We start from the raw sequence: 22,851 nt of genomic DNA, 5'->3' as shown, positions 1-22,851 counted from the left end.
ATCCGCATTCAAGCGGCGAGAGGTGTTCAAATGAATGAACTGAAACTGAATGAATTACAACTTAACCAACATACTACCGGCAAATGACGTTGAAGCAACGTTTAATCAACGTCGAGGCAGCGAAACAACGGTTAATTTAGCGTTTATTTGAGAGTAGATGCCTGATTAATGTGATTTGAATTTGGATACTCACAGCAAAAAAAAATTAAATCTATTTAACTGATCTTGAACAGCTCGTGAACAGCTCGAGAATCACAAATCATGTCGGGACTCACTTGTACTCGTGCTGAATTTACGCCTACCATGATGGGATGATTTATGTTCTCACTGAGATAAGCAAACGACATACATGAGTGACCGTGGTGAGGGTAGAGCGCTGTGTATGGCGATGTATTTGCCTCGTCTCATTCATCGAAGGTAGGCAGAGGGCTGGCATCTATAGCATCATTACGAGGAGACGTAGCACCGCTCCAAGCTTCAAAATATCGGCTATCTATATTATCTATTAGGAATGCCATAAAGCGTTCCTCCTAAATACCCACAGTAAATTAGGCCACATCCAAGCTAGAGATGCGGGACGGTCCGAGCTCTAAGCAAGAGATGCGGGACGGTCCGAGCTCTAAGCAAGAGTATAGATTCGAGCTCTTAGTATAGATTCGGGACGGTCCTAGCTCTAAATATAGATTCGGGACGGTCACGAGCTCTAAGCTAGAGATGCGGGACGGTCCGAACTCTAAGCACGAGATGCGGGACGGTCCGAGCTCTAAGCACGAGATGCGGGACGGTCCAAACTCTAAGCACGAGATGCGGGACGGTCCGAGCTCTAAGCACGAGATGCGGGACGGTCCAAACTCTAAGACAGAGATGCAGGACAGTCCCGAGCCCCAAACAAGAGACATCTTTAATGGGGACGTATAAATTCATGTAATAAACGTATATAATTGAATAATACATGATGCACATCTAAAACGCTTGCAGTCAAATGATCAGCGGCTGGCCGTCAAAGATTGTGCGATAGATTTCAATTAAATCCAACGCTTCTAAATTCCTACTTCTTCCTCAAGCCGCTCCAGTTTTTGCAGACCCCCTACATCTCCCCAGGCTCTCCTAAAGCGGGATCTCTTAATGACAGCCGCCATTTTTATCAGAGTATCAATGAACATCTGAAGAACTTGACACCTCGGCAAGTTTGAAACTTTTATTCTGATCATTCCAGGCTGGGATGAAATCATGCTAATTTCATTTCACGCTACCCTCGCCTTAAGAATATTTCGTGCCGCAGGGAACAGTAAGAGAAACTTCCTGAATTAGAACAGGGTTGAGTGTGTAAAAATATATATTTAAATTAGTCGAAGCATTCCAATTTATTTTTCGGCTTGGTTATCCAGGGCAAATTGCTTCTAAAAGTATAATGTTTTACGTACGATGACTCATCTACAATAACGCATATATATATGCACTATGAATCGTTAGCGCTAAGTCTGATCGAATATGCATCTAAAATTATTTTAACATGACTGAGTTGTACGAATAAAATTATTAATTTAAACTATATTACATTTATTTTATATATTTCCATGTGAGCAATTCCATTTACTAATTTATAAATATCCCTCTTCTTCCTTTCCTCCAAATTTAATTTCTACCGGCAAAATTTTGCTGGTAGGCATGAGCTCCTCGAGAGCAAATCGGAGTTTTGTATTCGCCAAGATAAGAAGACGATGCAAATGAACCTGCAGGCATATCCCGTTGAAGTTATCCCAGTTGTGTTTAGCATGCCAATTATCATCCGAAAACTTCAAAGGGTTGAAAGAAAACCCAGTCTCTGAAATTGTTCGATGCCCCGGGGGCGTGCTACCAACTTTTTTGTCGAGCTTTTACGTCTTTTTTTTTGAGCCGTTGATTCCTCTTTACGTTTAGAATTAATTTTTTCTGGTCGAAAGGTTGGTCGGGCGTACGAGACATGGCTTGTGAATCTTCCTCGGACAAAAGGAAGCGTTTTTGGATAATTATCGAGAAGGATAAGAGAGTGAAGATGAAACGGAGCTGCCATGTCATGAATACGCTTGTGAACTGCGCTGACTTCCGCAGAGTCTAACTCCTCCTTGTGAAGTTCTTTCATCTCCGAGTCTGAGATCAATTGTTCTAATTAACAAAACATGCTTGTCTTGTGCACAATAGAGCAGGCGCTTTGTTCAATGGGCTCTATGACTGGAACTTGGGACTTTTTTCGGCCATGGAGGACTGGCTGCAACTCTTATCATGACCTGAAATAACAAATTTCTGCCTTCACTTCAATTTTTCTTGACGTTGGAAACTGTCACATGCATGAAAGGAATAGTCGCGGATTGTTTACACTTATTTTCTGAATTGTGAACAAGTCACGAAAAATACGATACACATTTTTTACAGTCCATCGCATATGATACAAATAGTTGCCATCGCACTTTTGTAATCCGTGGCACAGCTTCAATGGAAGCTAATCAAATTTAAGAAACTTTTGCATGTTAAATGACTAGGGACCGAAATTTTAAAACTAGTTACGAGTTCGAAACTCCGTCAGCCAATCACTGACGGCGTCACAAGCAAAACCCACCAATCACAGACTAAATATAGGCCATTACGTATACTTCTGACACCACATGTACTTAGAAGAGTTGTGATGGCGCAACCCGAGAACTTTCAAGTATTTTTTATATTTTTCAGCAATCATACCACACCGTGAAAAGAAGGGTTTTATGCTAACCATGTTTATATGTTAGAATAAATATTTAAAATAAATATTGAAGCAGGATCCTTTGTGCTGGTTAGAGTAAAATTATTTTCGGATAATTGTTATTATTATTTATTATTATTTTTTTTAAATGAGATAAAATTTAAGATATTCGACCGAGTATTTTAGGGTCCATGAATTAGCTCAAAAATACCTTTTTATAAGCTAACCAGCGCCCCGGCCAGACATCCAAAAATCAATATTAATTTATTAAATCATGACGAAAAGAAAATTATTTTCGACTACTTCAAGCAGCTAATGCGTATCAATGCAACTTGCAGAAAGTGCGTCACTATTTTGATATAATAACCTTTATTTATTTGAGTGTATTTTGCGCCACCTCAAACCATGATTGATATATTTGTAAAGTTATTCATACTTTCACATTGGTAAAGCTATTCTATAGTTAAGTCGGTAAAGTTATAAACACGATATTAAGTCGTAAAGCTATTCATACGGTTCAGTCGGTAAAGGTATTCATACGGTTAAATCGGTAGTTATTCATACGGTTGAGCCGCTAAATTTATTCATACGATTAAGTCGGTAAAGTTATCGAATTCGGTCACGTCGGTTAAGTTATATAATTCGGGTTAAGTTATATATACGGTTGAGTCGGTAAAGTTATTCATACAGTTAAATCGGTAATGTTATCCATACGGTCGAGTCGGTTAAGTTATTCATACGGTTGAGTCGGTAAAATTATTCACACGGTTGAGTCGGTAAAGTTATTCATACGGTTGAGTCGGTAAAATTATTCACACGGTTGAGTCGGTAAAATTAATCACACCGTTGAGTCGGTAAAATGATTCACACGGTTGAGTCGCTAAAGTTATTCATACGGTCGGCCACACTTGATTCCTTAAATGATCAGTTGTGGGGAATCGTTCCCAGGAACGACCGTGATCCCGACATTTCATGGGAATGGGAATGGGAATATTCCAGCGAGCGGGGTCGCCATTCCCGGGATCTTCGTGATTGCTTGATTGCCTGCACGCTTCATACAATCAGAAAAATGAACGAGTCATGTTGTACAAATAGTGATAAACAATCTGCACGTACCACTGATATGCAATGGCAAGAAGTACATTATTCGGACAAATTTTCATATATTCGGACAAATTTTCACCAATTTCCCAGAGTGTAAGAGCGAGGAGACCACTTTTGCGTGAAAATTCATTGTCTTTATTAAGATCACTTGATTGCTTTAATTGCAAATATACCTAGAATTTATAAACAAAGTTATCTTTTCTTCAAATTTGAAATCAAGATAATTTTTTTCGCTATTTACTTTGCTCTGAAATTCCTACTGCCTACAAATAACTGCCTTTTGTGGTGAAGAGTTTCAGATAAGTGGTAATACAAAGATTGATTAATGAATAACTGGCTGTTTGGAATTTTTTTTAGAAATGATGCATAGACCAGTAATACTTAAGCGAAAAAGTTAGCATGTAACTGTACAGCAAATTAACACTACAGCGAAGTAACCGTGCAACGAATAAAAAAGTTACAGTGGAATACCTGAAAAATGAAAGAATTGAGCAGCGAAGTAAATTGTACAGCGAAACCTCTATACAGTGAAGTACCTGTACAATAACTGCACAGTAACAGTACAGCTGAACATTACAGTGCTACCAATGCACATACCATTTAATAACCCACATAGACGTACGACATCCTCAAGAAAAAGTCAGCCCCGTCAACATATCTGATGTTTTGCACCGTCTCACTGAAGTGCCAATTGCCTAGCCTAATTCTAGCGATAAGAGCGTCAGAGCTTCGGAGATTCACGTCACAGTATGGCCATTTTTGCGTCAGTAATGTTGACTAGGCTGGCTTTATGAAGCTTTATTTTTAAAGGAAGCTTGGACCGAAGCGAAGGATCATTGCAGTTAGGAAAGCGTGCGTTGGTACAAATCCTTGTTAATGTTAAGAGCGGCGCTGCGCAGTGTTCAAGATACGACACTTAGCGTTAATTGTTAGGATGCTAATGGCTGCTGCTATGACTGTCATCCGTTAGCGGCAAAATCTCAAACAAATGGAGCAAATCCTGCTGCTAAAGAATCCTTTACGTTTACTAAGGTGAGGAGTAAAGACTATGAAAGGAAGGCTCAGTGTCTACTATATACTATGATTAAAACTTTGCGCCGTATATATGAAATATGACATTTACTACATGGTTGAGATGCAGCCAGAATTTGCAAGCTTTCTTTTCGGAGGTTCACGCATAATGGGCGTTAGGATATTGCTCCTTTATTTTGATATAGGGTGTTTAATCCTGCGGCCCGATGATGCACTCTGAGAAATTAGTGAGGCTCTGTCCAAATACTGAAGCAGTTTTTGCCTTGGGTGGGTTATCGTGACACAGGATGGACCGGCAAAGGTGCGTATCAAGTGTTACGTTCACTCTCTGCTCGGATGTGGGTGAGAAAGAGTGTCAATACATGGAAATAGGGACCATTTGTTTTTCTGAGTGCATGGCGTCCTCTAAAAAGATCCTCCTCAAAAGATCCTTTCTGAAAGATCCTCATGGCATCCTTTTTAAAAGATGCCCTCATGAAGAGGGCATTTTCTAGAACTTAATAAGGGAGAGGATGTACAATTCGGTCCTGGAAATTTTTTTCATGCATTTCGAAAGCATAGAAATTAATTTAACAAAAGACGAATATAATAACATCATGCAATTAAATACGACGATTTTTGTCATACATTTTTTGCAAATTAATAAAAAGTGTCGAAAACGACAGTGTAAAAATTTCCAGGCTTTATTAAGGATTTAGTGAAGCCGAGTTAATAATTATTTACCCACGAAACTGAAAATCTCTGAATTGATTTAGCAGAAGAATAATTTTCGAGCATGAGGCACGTCCTGTGTCTCATGCTGAAAAAAAGTATCACGTCCAAAAAGCCTGAAATAAAATATCATAAAAAGTCACACAAACGTTAACAACTATAAACGCGTCGTTTACAAGTGGGAAACGCTGAAAATTTTTCCTCTGCCCAAAACGTCTGGGCTGAGTGACATTGCAAGTGTTCTAAGAAAAATTATTGTGTAATATTGCCCAAAAAGAAGTGGCACCTTCAACGCTTAGCAAAACTGGGTCAGAAAGACCCACGCAAGGTCAAAAAATACATCTCTATCCAGGCAAAGTCTCATTTCTGTGAGTATGAAGTCGAGGAGCAATGGTCGGAGAAGGATGTAATTGTAGCGCTCTATCTGCACAATAGCTGCCGGATCTGAGAAGAAGTCTATCTTTTTAGTGAGGCCGCTTTGACAGGTTTATGTTACAGTTCGGCAGGATTTAGATAGGCTGGCCCAACTCCTTCGTGGGAGCGACGAGCTGCACGACAGCGATTGCTTTCAACGAGAGAAGAATCCTCTCGAGTGGAGGGTATTCGAGTGGGGGTATTCGAGTGGGGTATTTGTGTCGGGGTATTCGAGTTTATTCGAGTGGGGGTATTCGAGTGGGGGTATTCGAGTGGGGGTATTCGAGTGTGGGTATTCGAGTGGGGTACTCGAGTGGGTCATTCGAGTGGGGGCATTCGTGTTGGGGATATTCGAGTGGGGATATTCGAGTGGGGGCATTCGAGTGGGGTACTCGAGTGGGGGTATTCGAGTGGGGTATTCGACTTGGGGTATTCGAGTGGGGATATTCGAGTGGGGGCATTCGAGTGGTGGTATTCGTGTAGGGATATTCGAATGAGGCTATAGTGAGTAGTGGGGAATTGCAGAGCTCCATGAAAAGTATAGAACACGACAGGGGCATCATGAATTGTACCAAGGCATCATAAAAAAATTACCGCTTTGATGTAAATTGACATGACCGCGAGTCGTAGTTTTGTTCGTAAATCGAGGAGAGTCATAAGGTCTCATCTTGTGTTGGCCTACTACTGAGATAAGTGAGATACGTGTTTCACTGCCTCGATCAGCTGTACACGAATAACAACAAATGTTTCCTTGCAAACTTCCGAACTAATTACAGAATCAGAATTACTGAAATTCTGACGAATTTAAAAACATGATTATTTATGCATGCGCGTGTGACGAATCGTGCAGAATAAAAGCATCTGTATATACGTAGCACATCTAGCCAAATAGAGTTCTAATATTCCTGTATGTCTCCATTAGAGTTAATCAAAATTAGGCCTTGAAAAAATTAAAATTTCTGATGCAACGTCAAGGCTGACCTGCGGCACTAATATACAAATATAGTCTAGAATGAAACGACAACTTCAGACATCATGAGAAAAAAAAAACACAACATGAACAGCTGGAATGGCAATACCAATCGCAGGTATACGCTAACAGAGGCACGGATAACACACTGTTAGAAAAAACGGTGAAAAAACGGTCCCACCGGCGTTCTAGTGGCCGGTCGCCCCGTGAAAATGAACTGTTTCGCCGTTTTTATCAGATGTTTTACGGATTTTTAGTGTTAAATTAGAATAAAAACGGCGACACGGTGTTTCTTTTCACGTGCCGACCGGCCACTGAAACGCCGGTAATACCGTTAACGGTAATTTTTCTAACAGTGCAGGTGCTAGAAGAAGCTGTTTAGATAGCAACAACAGAGTCAACTGGCACCCGGTTTAAGCGGCTGAGACAACAGCAACAGGGACAACAGCAACAGGGACAACAGGCGCCCGGTTTAAGCGGCTGAGACAACAGCAACAGGGACAACAGGCGCCCGGTTTAAGCGGCTGAGACAATAGTAACAGGGACAACAGGCGCCCGGTTTAAGCGGCTGAGACAACAGCAACAGGGACAACAGTAACAGGGACAACAGGCGCACAGTTTAAGCGGTTGAGAAGGCAGCCGTCCAGCCGCGGGTTTATCTTAATCAGGGCAGCTCCCCAGACGCGGTGGTTTGCTACGAGAATATTTATGGTAACTCCGCTTCCTGGCGCGGCTTCATCTCCGCGTATCATCGCCCATATTTATTATGGCTGCGACCCCTCCGAACCCTTTGGAGGAGCCGCTTGCGACCCCTCCGAACCCTTCGGAGGTACCGCTTGCGACCCCTCCGAACTCGATGGAGGTGCCGCTTCGACCCCTCCGAACCCTTTGGAGGTGCCGCTTCGACCCCTCCGAACCCTTTAGAGATACCGCTTCGACCCCTCCGAACCCTTTAGAGGTGCCGCTTGTAACCCCTCCGAACCCTTTGCAGGTGCTGCTTCGACCCCTCCGAACCCTTTGGAGGTGCCGCTTGTAACCCCTCCGAACCCTTCGGATGTGCCGCTTGTAACCCCTCCGAACCCTTCGGAGGTGCCGCTTGTAACCCCTCCGAACCCTTCGGATGTGCCGCTTGTAACCCCTCCGAACCCTTCGGATGTGCCGCTTGTAACCCCTCCGAACCCTTCGGAGGTGCCGCTTGTGACCCCTCCGAACCCTTTGGTGGTGCTGCTTCTGACCCCTCCGAACCCTTAGGGCGTGAAGGATACAGTTCTTTCCTGCAAAGTGTGCATGCAGGAAAAGCTGGTTTGGATATGAACCTGCACAGTGCGCGTACAGCGTTTATTTCTGGTTATCTACAAGTAGAGCTACAATAACGGTACAATTATCTACAAGTAGAGCTACAATAACGGTACAATTATCTACAATCCGAAAAAATTGAACTTGAAAAGCGACGGCGACAAGAAATCCTGTAAATAAATTGAATATCTGAAGCTATGTCTGCAAGGTCTTTCCGCAAGTAGCCACATCGACTGGGTATCTCATGAAGTTTTCAATTGTTCTTATTTAATTCTTTGAATATTATTGAGAATAATTCTAATTCTTCTTGAGAATAATAATTCCAATATTTCCATATCTTTATCGACGCCAATAGAAAACGATTGCAGCAAAACATGAAAATATTCTCAAGTGATCTCGATGATAAGAACTTTTTCTGTTAATGCGATGTCTAAAATTAGTTAATAAGGATTGAAAGTTCAAATTGCAAAATAGCGCGAGGAGTAATTTTGTTATAAATTATTAAATTCATTTCATACGGTCCAAATGCATTCAAAATGATAGGACTTTTTTTTTTCTACCGTGAGATTAAAAATGACATTCGACTGATTTTTCACGTAAGGCGTTGCAACTGACAGACATTTGTAAACAGAAAACAGTAATACTTTTCTTAATATAAAGTAGGTTTCAATGTACAGCTTTTGATTGCATGTATTAAAGAACAGAAATCTAATTCTAGCTATAATTATTTAGACACAAATTTATAGAAAGTGCATCATGCAATGCTCAATTTTTCAGAACTTCCCTAGATATCAAAAAATGTGAATGGAAACTTTCCTGTGATCTCCAAATCACATTGTCACAATGCCCATTAATTAATAGAATCAATTAAAAGATCCCTGACCGGATATTTTCAGCCTATGAGTCACTTTTACGATCGCCGGTTGGACTCAAACCGCCAGCCAATGCCCACAACCTAGAAAATAAGAATCACTTTACTTCGGAAAGTTCGTTGGCAAGAATCGTTCCTTATCAAATGACACGGTCGCCAAGACGCAAAGCTTCAGAGTTCCCGTGTTAGAGACTAAAAGAATCAGCCGTTACTCTTTGAAATGTTCTGCGATTTTTCTATGGAGTTTCCGTCATTATTTGATTAGCGAGTGGTGACAATTTGAGAACTGTGCAAGCTCAGCTAGAGCAAGAAGCAGTAATATTGAACTACGCTTTCCCTAATAGGTAAAGTTTGATAGCGACGACGGCAGCCCGTGGTCGACCTCATTGCGACATTTAGAATTAAAGAAATATCATCTGTCCGAGTTTTTAGGAGGCCAGACGTTTTCGCCCAAAAATTCAGCTCGTTAATTATATTCGAATGGTCAGTGTTCGGTTTGTGCATGAATATGGACCTTTCTAGACGATGTATGAATGCATCCGCGGTCAGCAACCTCTATCTTGGATTGGTTTCATTTACTAGTACTGATCTTTTAGTGTTTAGTTTAGCATAATCTTTCACGTTGGGTAACTGATTATCGCCAGACTAGTCTCAATCTAGTTATAATAAACTACAATCAGAAAGTATCTAAGCTTTTATTAATAAATCCGAACCAAACATGCATGACGCAGACATGAACTGCAGTGGATTCATGTGCACAAATTAAGTTTTTAAATGAATGGAGTCCGCACCATGGAGTCTCCATCAAAAACAATGAAGTCAACATAGCGGAACGTGCATTACCCACAAGCCGGAGTCCGGAGAGCTCATTTTCCTGTCCATGTATCGCTAATTTTCTCGCTCTGGCTGGCGCGGCTGTACCGCAGTTCATCTCGAGTCTTTTTAATCACCATAATGTTGAGTTTTTTCTCGGGTATTTACAGGAGGAGCAGTAGAGCTTTTGCCGTGAATTTTCTGGGTGGTTTTCATTTTCTTTGGAGCGAGCCAGTAATGGTTCTCCTGTCCGAGGCAACAAACGTTCATCGCCTAGTGCCACACAAAGCAGTCCAAGAGGCTGGCATAAACTTCCAAACCAAGACAATTCTCATCATAAACACAAACCACTCCAAGAGGGCGACATAAGCTCCCAGCCATAGACAATGTGGCTCATAAACACTTCCACAACATGGACACCATTGAACAACCCAGACCTGCCGCCGTCGCTCTAAGCTGCATCCTCAAAACAGGCTTCCGCTCCCCGTAGATTTTCATGAAACTTTTCCTAACTTCTGATAGGTAAAAATGAATTATAGTCGCTTCGATAACTTTAGTGGATATCGTCTACGCTTTGATGACTGAACTGACTGAGTGATACGTACCATAAAACTCCGTGAGGAAATTCGTTTCACAATCAACGGTAAAATCATGCTTCACTGCCATTAACATGACTGGAAAATCAAGGTAAGTTGTGATTGATTGAACAAACTCGAAGACATCGCGCAGATTATTAGTTTTTTGCGTTCTATTTTCGTGCTCATCCTCAAACAGGTAATTGAGGCGACCTTAGAAAATATAATGCCAGTCGGAAGTAAATAATGTAAAGAATGAATACAGTTTACAAAAGATCAGAGATTAAAGATAAGCAGAAATGGAGAAGAGGTACATAAGTAACTAAGAAAATACGTCACAGAATGAACGAAATGATAAGTATAGAAGATTAGTAAACAAGGAATTGGTGGAAGGGAGTGAATGTCAAGCTTAGGTAAGGTAAATGTGTTTAAATAAGAAATGATGTTGACGAATGATATGAAGCACAAGTCATTGTGTAATGACCAAGAGGGAATGACCGCACATCACAGGGGGAGTTAGGATGTGTGCAGCCATTGTCTCAGACATCCCCTTTGTTGGGGAGTGCACTATATTACGGGGGGGATGCACTATATTAGGGGGGGATGCACTATATTAGGGGAATATTTGCGGAGAAGCGACTGCATCTGACTCATGGTCTCTATTAAACGCATCAAGCGTCAGCCTCGCTGGCTGCGAAATTCTTCAACGACTTCACTTTTAGTTTAGCTTTGAATTCCTTGACTTTCAAGCATATAAATTTCCAAAATAAGTTGATTAACTACTCATCAGTTTTGAAATGCTAACTTTTAAAAAGAGATTTTTGAAAAAATAATTTAGCAACTTCTATTCTGCTTCAGATTGCTAATGAGATAAATTTAGTTTATAAATTGTGGGACTAAAAATGCCTTTGGCTCTGCCTGAATTTTCGAAGGTTAAATTTTTTCATTTAAATCTTACGAAAGTTGAACTTTAATAACTCAAATTTACGTAAACAACACGAAAATTTCAGATTATTCATGCATGGGATGCAAATTTTATGCAAAATGATTTCACACGAAAAAAATTTTGTTCGAAACAAATTTAGCAAGTAAGATAATTCAAGTGTACAATAATTCAAGGCTACAATAATTCAAGTGTATAAAAATTCAAGTGTACAAAATTCAAGTGTACAATGTGTCAAGTGTAAAATGAGTCAAGTGTACAATATGTTATGTGTACCATAATTCAAGTGTACAATGTGTCAAGTGTAAAATGAGTCAAGTGTACAATATGTTAAGTGTACCATAATTCAAGTGTACAATAATTCATGTGTATTCAAGTGTACTATAATTGAGCTTTATTTCGAGATAAAATTTTTGTATTTCAAGCATCTCCGAAAATCAAGATCCGATCGAGGTGCTAGCCTTTTCCTTACCTGGAATCTGAATCCATTGATCCAGAGCAGCAAATTAATATCGCGTGGATTCAGAAATCATAGATTCAGACACCATTGATTCAGACACCATAGATTCAGACACCATAGATTCAGACATCGTCACTTGTCAAGGTGTAACAGTTAGTATTGAAATAATCAAAGCCTATTAACCTTGTTCCAACGATTAACCGTGTCAACGAGGAGATTACAACCTACCGAATGTTGAACATATTACGACAAGCAGAATAATCGTGGAGCGGTCAAACTAAAAACGCATTGAATGTGCATCTATTGCTTGAATACAAATGGGTTGAAAGGGTCGCCGGGCTGTGAACGGGTTGGACGGGTCGCTGGGTTGTGAACGGGTCAAAATGGTTGCTGTGAAAGGGTTGAAAGGGTTGCAGGGTTGTGAACGGGTTAAAAGGGTCGCTGGGTTGCGAAAGGATTGAATGGTTGCAGAGGTTTGAACGGGTTGAAAGGGCCGCTGGGTTGTAAAAGGGTTGAATGGTTGCCGGGTTTTGAACGGGTTGAAAGGGTCGCTAGGTTGTGAACGGGTTGGATGGGTCGCAGGGTTGTGAACGGGTGGGAAGGGTCGCTGGGTTGTGTGAACAGGTGGGAAGGGTCACTGGGTTGTGTGAACGTGTGGGAAGGGTCGTCAGTTCGTAAACGGGTTGGACGGGTCGCATGGTTGTAAACGGGTGGGAAGGGTCGCTGGGTTGTGTGAACGGGTGGGAAGGGTCGCTGGGTTGTGTGAACGGGTTGAAAGGGTCGCTGGGTTGTGAAAGGGTTGAATGGTTGCAGGGTTTTGAACGAGTTGAAAGGGTCGCTGGGTTGTGAACGGGTTGGATGGGTCGCAGGGTTGTGAACGGGTGGGAAGGGTCGCTGGGTTGTGTGAACAGGTGGGATGGGTCGCTGGGTTGTGTGAACGGGTGGGAAGGGTCGCTGGGTTGTGTGAACGGGTTGGAAGGGTCGCCGGCTCGTAAACGGGTTGGACGGGTCGCAGGGTTGTAAACGGGTTGTACGGCTGGGTTCTGTTGTCAAAATCGAGCAGCAAATGAGGAGGGTGGCAAATAATTTTCTCGTAATGCTGTCGCGGAGTCGCAGAGCAACTTGTGGGCCTTCATAGCCTTAGAATTATGGTCAATTAAACTCTGCCCGCTTAATTCTTGTGGTTCTTAAAACGACGCTAAGACAATTGCAAGAATCCCCTCATGTTTATTGGGGTGTGGGGGATGGCAGGGGAGAAACAGGCACTCAGAAAAATTAATGGGTTTCATGTAATCTAAATAATGGCACATTTTCTGCACGGAGCACTAAAATGCCTTTTTTTTTGTCGGGCCAAACTGGGTGAGGATTATCCACATAAGGGTAAAGAATATATCGTTATTTGGACAAAGTCTCATTAATTTTCCTGAGTGTGAGGACGAACGATGGATAAAGGTCATGTTCATGCTGGGGAAAATCGTTCGCAAGTATGCAAAATTGTGTAGGAATGTCTACATATGGAATGGAATTTATTAACTAAAAAGATGTAGGCGATTATAACATCGAAATTTCATTTACGTTCTTCTATCAAGTCCTGCAGCATTTGATTTTTAAACGCTAAATAGATAATCGGAACAATTACTTAATTTAAGCAAACTAACAGGTTGCAAAAATTTGCATGAAACTAAAGTTTCAAATATTCAGGCCAAACCCACATTCAGCACAGAAATTCCATGTAACTTCAGCTATGTAACTTCAAAGAAATTTTTTATTTGGAAACATAATTTTACTTCTTGTGAAATTTGCATTTCACTCTTTCGATCTTCACCTCTTCGGAATTTTTCAATCCTTTGTCCAGTGCCCGATACCGATAATTTCTGAAAAAACTACCAGTTGATATGTTTCAAAGTATAAAAAATATAACTCAGTACTCACTGCAGTGAGTGACAGAGAGCGCATTTTCTCGTCAACGAAAACGTGAAGTCACGGACAGACAGACGGATGGACGGACGGATGTATGGACATGGCGAGCACAGTAGCGCATTTATTTCCATAAATGAGAAAATGCCCCAAAAATAAAATATTTCGCCTTGTTTTAAATATATGTATACCGTTTCAGGAAAATAATTGATATTTTTGGTCCAAACCTTCCCTTCCATTTTTGCAATGTTCACAATTCTCCCACTGAGGATAAATTCAAACTAATAAATATGCGCCCAAATAGACCCTACATATTAAAAAACGCACAGAAAAATTGCCAAAAATACAATGAATTGAGCGCAGGCTCGGTACAATTTGATTACACGAGGCTTAAATTATCAGAAATATTCAAAATTATGGAAAGTTGAACAAAATATTTGAATTAATTCATAACCTGCGAGTAATAAAAAAACTAGATCATAACATTAGGTGGTGGAATCTACACTTGAGACACGAGATTTAAAATTAAATAAATGACAATATAAGAAAGAATATAAATTTTCATAATTTATTGGAAAACTCCCTCGAGATAATTATTAATTTTGAAATTTCCTTTCCTTAAATAAGTGAGGAAACAACTAGGGATTAAATAAAATTGAAGAATGAGTAAGAATTCGAGTATAATTCCTAGAGTTGAGGTAAAAGGCTAATGCAGAAGAAGTAATAACGTACATTAAGTAAAATGAGTGGTGAATATAATAAAATTATGAATGTAAGCTTGTAATAGGTAACAAGATGAGAAGAGGTAGGATGTGGAGAAGGAGCGTGTGGAAAAGTAGGAAGTTTTGAAGTATAACGAGAAGGAGTATGAATAGAATTTCTGACGAAGATTTCAATAATAGGATAAAAAGAAAAGGGAAAGGATATGAAAGATTGGGATGCTAAGGAGAGAGATGCGAATTAATTTAATATAAAATAAGATAATATAAAGCATTTTTTAGAATATAAGTATTTGTAAATTTGATGCAGCAGTACGTTGTAGAGGAGTAAAGTAAGTGTTAAATAATAAAACGTTGCGCTGTAGAGTGAGTAGGATTACAGAAGAAGTTTAAGAAAATGGATATAAGAAGGTGTAGGATTCAAACAGGAAGTGTAGGATGAAAAAAGAAGGGAGATGTATAAGTTTAGGATGCGTATGATGCAACACAGAAGTTGATGAAGATACAGTGGAAGAGCAGAAATCGTTGTATGTACAATATAAAAGGAGTTACAGTAAGAAGAGTTTCGAGAGGGTATGTGGAAAAAAAGGCCGCATAAGATGCAAAGTAATTGTAGTAATTGTATAAGAGTAATTTTAGGTGCAGCAAGGAAGTTTAGCAAGCATTGGATGCAAAGGAGGAGTCAGTGTAGGAGGAGATAGGAGAGGATATGCGGAAGTTTAGGAGGCACAGGATACAAGGGAGCAATTGTATAGGAGCAATTTTAGGTGCAGCAAGGAAGTTTAGCAAGCGTTGGATGTACAGGAGGAGTTAGGGTAGGAGGAGGAGATAGGAGAGGATATGCGGAAGTTTAGGAGGCACAGGATACAAGGGAGCAATTGCATAGGAGTAATTTTAGGTGCAGCAAGGAAGTTTAGCAAGCGTCGGATGTACAGGAGGAGTTAGGGTAGGAGGAGATAGGAGAGGATATGCGGAAGTTTAGGAGGCACAGGATACAAGGGAGCAGGATTCGTAGCTGCAGAAGGATTGAGCCGTCTAGCTTGGCATGTTCATTGCTATTGATAAGATGCGCGGCGTCGAGCATACATACGGCGGCAGGCTGCTGGCGCTGCTGCTCTGAGATAGATCCTGTACAGCTTCCCTTGGTAATTGAACAAATAATTTTACAAAAATTTAGAGCAGGTTCTTTGTTTGAACAAATAAATGAACAAATTTAGAGCACCAGGCTTTACATATAATATCTTCGTTTAAATATATTATCGTTCTCTGTTTGAACAAATAAATTAAGAAATTCAGAGCAGGTTCTCTGTTTGAACAAATAAATTAAGAAATTCAGAGCAGGTTCTCTGTTTGAAGAAATAATTTAAGAAATTCAGAGCATGTTCTTTGTTTGAACAAATAAATTAACAAATTCAGAGCAGGTTCCTTGCTTTAAATACCTCGCTGTCACTAACGGAGCTTCATGGAAATTGTAAAATATTCAAAAAATTTAAACAGTAACTTTAGTGACGGATCCTTTGATTCGAATTTATTTCCAATGTAAAGTGCTGTGTACTTAATACGTACACACTTACGTGTACTTACCACGTACACACTGACGTGCACTTAACACGTACACACTAACGTGCACTTAACACGTACACACTGACGTGCACTTAACACGTACACACTAACGTGCACTTAACACGTACACACTACAGAAACGTACAGAAACGTGGTTGAGACATGGGTTAAGGTGCGGGCTGAACCAAAGACCGAGTCACGGGCTGAGGTACAGGCTGATTCACGGGCTGAGGCGCGGGCTGTGGCGCAGGACTGAGTCACGGGCTGAGGTACGGGACAGTGTCACGGGATAGTGTCACGGGACAGAATCACTGGACAGAATCACGGGACAGAGGCGTGGGCTGAGTCACGGGACAGAGTCACGGGCTGAGTCACGGGAAAGAGGCGCGGGCTGAGTCACGGGACAGAGGCGCGGGCTGAGTCACGGGACAGAGGCGCGGGCTGAGTCACGGGACAGAGTCACGGGACAGAGGCGCGGGCTGAGGCGCGGGCATAAAGCTGGACGTGTCAATAAAGGCGACAGCAAATCGCTTCTGCCGTGACTATCTTCCGACTTTAATAGCCTGGCCCTTTGCGGTCCTCGCGATTTACGGTCGCCTTACCGCGCTTTACGACAACCAAATTGTTTCCTGATATTCCATCCAATTTTGATTTGAAGAATAAAGTAATTTTTTGATTCTATAGTTTTTGAAATAAATTAATTATCTGTACCATTTCGAAGCGCATATAGATATTGGTTTCGTTCTAGTGTATCCAATAAATATATTAGTTGCGTCCAAAATTAGAAATTACCATCTTCCAATTCATCATTGAAGTGAAGAATGACATACAGAAATAAGCTGACCTTTAACCTTTCTCTCATTGTAAATAGTGAGCAAATAACCGAAAATTTTCTAGAGATTTACCGCCAAGATCTTTAGCTGTGATGACCCGCGGACCTGCACTGCACACGGCCGGTAGTTCATCACATTGATCATCACGTTGAACCGGACATTTAATAGTTCTTCATCACGTTTATCATCACATTAAACCGGACATATAATCGTTCTACATCACGTTTATCATCACGTTCATCTTCACGTTCAGCAGTTCACGTTGTATCATTGTCTAATTACACGGCATTTTTTCATCACGTTGAAAAGTGACGACGGGAAGAGACTGAATTGCATAGCAATGCTTCATGTTGAAACGCAAGTCAAAGACACGTTGAATTACACAGCAGTTCATCACGTTCAAACGTGACAGCAGGGATACATTGAATCACACGGCTGTTCATCACGTTGAAACGTGATGTCAGAGACACGTTGAATTACATGATAGTTCTTCATCACGTTGTAACGTGACAGCAGCAACACGTTGAATTGTGGACGTCTCAGAAGAGAGACCTTATCTCACTGCCGATATTGCATTCAAACGACTTCAGAGTGTCAATAAAGAACAAATTTATTGAATCACTTGAATCTTATTGCAATCTTGCGCAGTATTCACTCCATTGCCGAGTGCGCGCATTCGTCTTGCAGAAACTTGCAGAAATTGCCATCATACGTTCGTGTCTGGAGCTCATATTCGCGAGGCTGTTTACGGCGACGCCTGTGCGCTTGCATTGACGCCGATCACTTTACATTTGTTTTAGGAGCTCAAACTTATCACTCCTGCAGTATTGGAATTCTCAAAAAAATAATAACGCCGCATATAATATATTTGATAAACGCTCCTGAAGTATTTTAAATGGATAAGTCTCCCAGTTATGATAATCTATCACTACAGAAGTATTAATTTTTTTGAAGAAAAACTGACATTTTCATCGATAAGTAGTTCTTCAGAACTTATACATTTTCACATTTCCGCCAGTTACGAAAACTTATCACTCCGGGAGTTTTGTAATTCTATAGAAAATCTCTGCGAATAATATTCTCGATAAACGCTCTCGAAGTTTTGCATGTAAATTTTTTTGCCTATTCATCTGATAAACGCGCGATGGGGCTTGCAAATCTGCTAAAACTGAGAGACAAATTTAACACTCAATTCAAGGTGCGATTCGTCATAATAAAAAATTTATCACATAATGCAATTGGTGCAATTCGTCAGGATAAACGCATAGCCTAAATATCTATTTTCTCTTCCATGAGTGTTAAGATTAAGTCAAAAAACTGGTCCAGCTAAAAACCCAAAAACCAATTCGTGTTAAGAACAATCCTCAAGTACAATGATACAGCGACATAAAATCATTTCCCATTTATTGCATTTTGACCAGCGCATTTGATATAAAGTTCATGCGCCAACACAGCGAAGAAACTTAGAATAAATTTGCTTCGTGAGCACAACTTTTCGATAGTTGTTATTTTGAGTGTTATAGTCTACAGATGAGAATCATGAATTGTAGTGAATTATAATATTATTAATACTGAGGTATTAAGAATTGAGGACATTTTTAATACTTAAGTATTAAGAAAGTCCTCTTACTCTCTTATAAGAGAGTATGAGGACTTTCTTAATACTTGAGTATTAACAAATGCCCTCAATTCTTAATACCTGAGTATTAAGAATATGAGAATATTCTTCATGTTTGATTCTCAGGCAACTCATGCCATGGCATTCGTCACTTGTCCTCTACATGATAATACGAATCAATATTATTCAATTCAGTTTCAAGTTGAATACAGATAAGTGAAATTAATTGTAAAGGCCTTGAAAAACTGAAATACCAAAAAAATATTGTCCAATTATTTGAAATACGAACGCTACTTGTGAGTCAACTAAATAACCCTTAATTGCCCCTGAAAGTTTTCATTATAAGGGGCTTGATACGAAACTTTGAAATTAGTTTTGGCCAAGTAATTTCCGCCTAAAAAATTGAAAAAAATTCAAATTTGCTCAAAAATACCTATTTTGTAGATTTATTTCTAACAGATTTATTAGTAAAGAAGGTGGTTTTATTGCTGTTTAATAACAAATCGCTTCTCTGCTGAAAAAAACAGCATTAGTTTGAAGTAAACGAATAAACGAGTGTTGGTTTTGAAACTATAAAAAGAATCTCGGTTTAAATTTAAATTAAAATATGAAAATAATAAATAAATTTGCAGATTAGGACAGTTATTTTGACCTGGAATACGAAATTTAATATCAATTCTATTGTACGGCACAGTTTTACCCTCTGTAGGAATTCTGTAAATTGTTTTCACTGCCGCGGGTCGCCCTACCCTCAATCTGAGGGTCGTCAAAGTCCTAAAATTCTCTACGTCATCGTTCTAATTCTCGGAAATGAATTCGCAATACAAAAGATTTTGTTCACAGCAAATCTTTTCTTGCGCCTAACAAAGCATCGATGCCTTGGATAAATTTGTACACAAGATTTGGGCTCATTAAAGTGATCGTTTGCGTTTAGGAAGACGACGCATCTTTTGCATGTGTCGGTGGTTGAAGAGGCCATCGCTTTAATAAGTGCTTATGCTCATACCATCGCCACATTCTCGGGCTTATTAGGGTTCTTCGATAGACTCTCCGTCACATTGTATTCTTCTTGCGGTGCTTTCTTATCGAAATGGTTACGATGCGAACATCGTGCACGGGAATACTACGGTCGTTTGTGATGCCGAGCACAATGGCTCCCTGCCACTAACTAATGGTTCACTGCTCCAACAGAGACATCGAGCGTAAGTGTCACATGTTTCAAATAGACCTACCCAGATGCAACTCCTTTTGCGATCTCGCCTCTTTTCCATGGGTCCACTTATCACCTGCAGTGCACTTCTTGGATAGCCAAAGTGCCACTCCTTACTTCTCTTTTTCCACTCATGCTACTTTCATTCCTTCATTCCTTGATCCCAAAGAATGAAAGTTAAGGAATATTCATAACAGTTCTCCAGAAGAGCTGTCGAATGGAATGGCCCCGCCATTGCAATCCTGATCGTAACCTCAGGAAATTGAGATCAGGCTTCTAAATCACATCACTGAAGGTGTGACAACCTCGCTCTTTTGGATCGCTCTTGAATGCGCAGGTTTCTTTTGAAGTAAAGAACAACCCGCGGCGTCACTTGCATTTTACGAGCCTCCGTGTGATTGAGACATAAATAAGCGAATATCTCAATGGAGAAATACAATAAGCAGAAGACAACTCGCGATCTCAATTCATTGTTAAGTGATGATGGCTTGTTATGGTCGGGCAGCGGGACAAGGAGAGTTCGCCGCTGTGAGAAGATGAGCTTCTCTTTTGTTAACAAGTGACAACTCTACGTAGGAGTGCGAGGCTTGCGCCGCTATGTTCAGGACTTTGAATATTCCTTATATTCCTTTGAGTTTGTGTAGAAAATTGAACGAAGGAGACGCTGTATAGCGTAACGATAAAGGTGGGTAACTAGCCGTTAGAATGATAAAGGTGGGTAACTTGTCTTTAATATGAAAACAAAGGAAAAATTTCAATGGCATTACTCACGTGCAGATATTTATATCACTTTAGAAGTGCAAGTCAATAATTCTCAATCACTTGTCACCTCATCACTTAATCACCTTATCAGTCAAAGTTACAATTTCCGCCGATTATGTACCAGTGATTATCAACAGAAAATTAATGCCAATAAAATGAGACGTTTTTAGAAGTTATGTTACCTCGTAAGTATAGGTTTTCATTTAACCTTTCTTGCACGTGAGCTCCTGACAAGTTGCAATTGGGCTAAATTTCTAGTCTCACATCAGAAGCCCACAAGTTATGAATTAGTCATCTTGTTCATTCACGTGATTCAATCGCAAAAAATCCGTGATACTTTAAACAGAACGAAGTGCAGTAAATTACGATGAAAGAAATGCACAATTCTTGAAAATTTTGCTATATCTAATCACCCATTTTTAGTATTTCTCTTTACTTAACTACGAAACCTTGACAATAATTCTTCATGCCCAGTTATCAAAAATTATTGTCGCATGCCTCCAGCATTCCTTGTGCTAACATTCATGCATAGAATTATTGCACCACATACTTATATCCTAAATGTACGCTGTGCTATTAATTAGTTAGTGCGTTAGTAACCATCGGCCCAAGGTATAAAAATGAATTATTATTAACCTTGGATCCACAAAAATATTTTCTCGTAATATTTTCTTCGCAATTACTTCGGTGTCACTCGAGACATTTTCATGGGAATATTCATTTATTTTACTGCCCTAAAAGCTGGTAAAAAACTATTAAAATCATGTTTAAAAATACCAAGCAAAAACAAGTAGACCGTTACTCACCAAATATCAGCACCCCAGCCCGGCCTGAAAAGAATAGACGTAAAAACATTAACAGCTTAACTGTTCACAAGTAATTAACTAGCTTAAATAACTTCGTTAAGACTAACAGTAAAATTCTATTTTTATAGTTGACTGTATCATCCAGGAAAACATCAATTTGATCTGGTACTATTAAAATGCAGAAAATTGCGATCACAAGTTACGATATGAATATTTTATATGATAAAAAAATTAATAAAGTTGAATGCAATTCATGCTACAAATTATCTAAAATATTGTGCTTGAAAGTTTCTTGAGGGAAGTTTCTCGTGCTGTGAGGATAAATCTAAGCTTACCCTCGTTATGAGCGGCCGCTTATAACGTGAATCAAATGAATGTTACGTTAAATGAGAGTTGATCCAGTGAGCGTCTCTTAATGTTGCATGTTAACCCCTGATAACTTTGGTTTAATCTATAACTACACATAGGCCCATAGTTAAGCGGCAATTAATCAGGCTCATGTCTCGTTACCCTTACATTTTAACCCCTTTTAACATGGGTGTAATTTCTAACCACACATAAGCTCAACAGTTAAGCAGCAATTAATCAGGCGCATATCTCTTTAACCTCGCATGTTAACCCCTTAGAACATGGGTGTAATTTCTAACCACACATAATCCCGACAGTTAAGCAGCAGTTAATCAGGCAGGCGTCTCCTTAACCGCACCGGCGCAGATCAGAGTCCGCATTATCACTTCGTATCGCAGATTTAGCGCAAACACTGCGCTTAAAATGCCGCCCGAATGTCCATTACGTTACTAATAACGGTCTGAATTTGAACTTGTGCGCCTCATAATGTGATTCACATCATCTTTTATGGGTCGGGCCCTCGCCTCCACAGTCGTATTCTGTCACCAACTCCTTGTGCTAAATATTGGTCGATTTTTTGTCGACCATTTATTACTGCGTGGTTTTAGCCTATCTTTTGTAGTCCAACTTTGGGCAATAATTATTACAATGTACTGAGACTCGTTGAACTTGTAACTCATCTGAATGCGTTTGCAAGCTTTCCTTTTAGGTTATCTAAAACTAAGATCAGAAAATTATTTGAAGGCTAGAAAAAATATAAATTCGATTTTCACAATCACCACAATTGATCACATCATCCCAAAACCAAACCTACCCTACATCCTTAGTTTTAGGTAACAACATTTTTTAGTAGTAATAATAAAAATAAAATATCGAGTCAAGAAAATCTTCAATCCATTTACGTTAGGAACGCAAATTTTTTTTTGACGTTCATGAAGCAATCGATTAAACCCATTATTTTAAGAGCTTGTCACGCTTTATCAACGACAAGCCTGTCAAAAAATTTTTCTCGTTAATAAATTTGATTAATAACTAAAAAGCGTTCATATAAACAGTGATATGGACTGAATGCTACGATTAATTTCATTATATGATGCATGCCATAATGAGGCTCTACAAGTAAAGCTTTTATATTTGAAGTTTTTATAAAAATTTGCTGATAAAAAGATT

At 39.8% G+C, this 22,851-nt stretch overlaps 1 protein-coding gene across 1 annotated transcript; it reads left to right on the top strand.

Annotated features, from left to right (window-relative positions):
• Positions 1-714: 714 nt before the first annotated feature.
• Positions 715-8,198, top strand: LOC108670204 (circumsporozoite protein-like). The gene is made up of 2 exons (XM_018157664.1): positions 715-874; positions 7,939-8,198. Exons 1-2 carry the CDS (start codon positions 715-717, stop codon positions 8,196-8,198), a joined length of 420 nt encoding a protein of 139 aa, XP_018013153.1.
• Positions 8,199-22,851: the final 14,653 nt, after the last annotated feature.

Source organism: Hyalella azteca, unplaced genomic scaffold (assembly GCF_000764305.2).
Source record: "Hyalella azteca isolate HAZT.00-mixed unplaced genomic scaffold, Hazt_2.0.2 contig5912, whole genome shotgun sequence".
Taxonomy (NCBI): Eukaryota; Metazoa; Arthropoda; class Malacostraca; order Amphipoda; family Hyalellidae; genus Hyalella; species Hyalella azteca.
The sequence above is the reverse complement of the archived record's forward strand: the minus strand, read 5'-3'. Positions and strand labels throughout refer to the sequence as shown.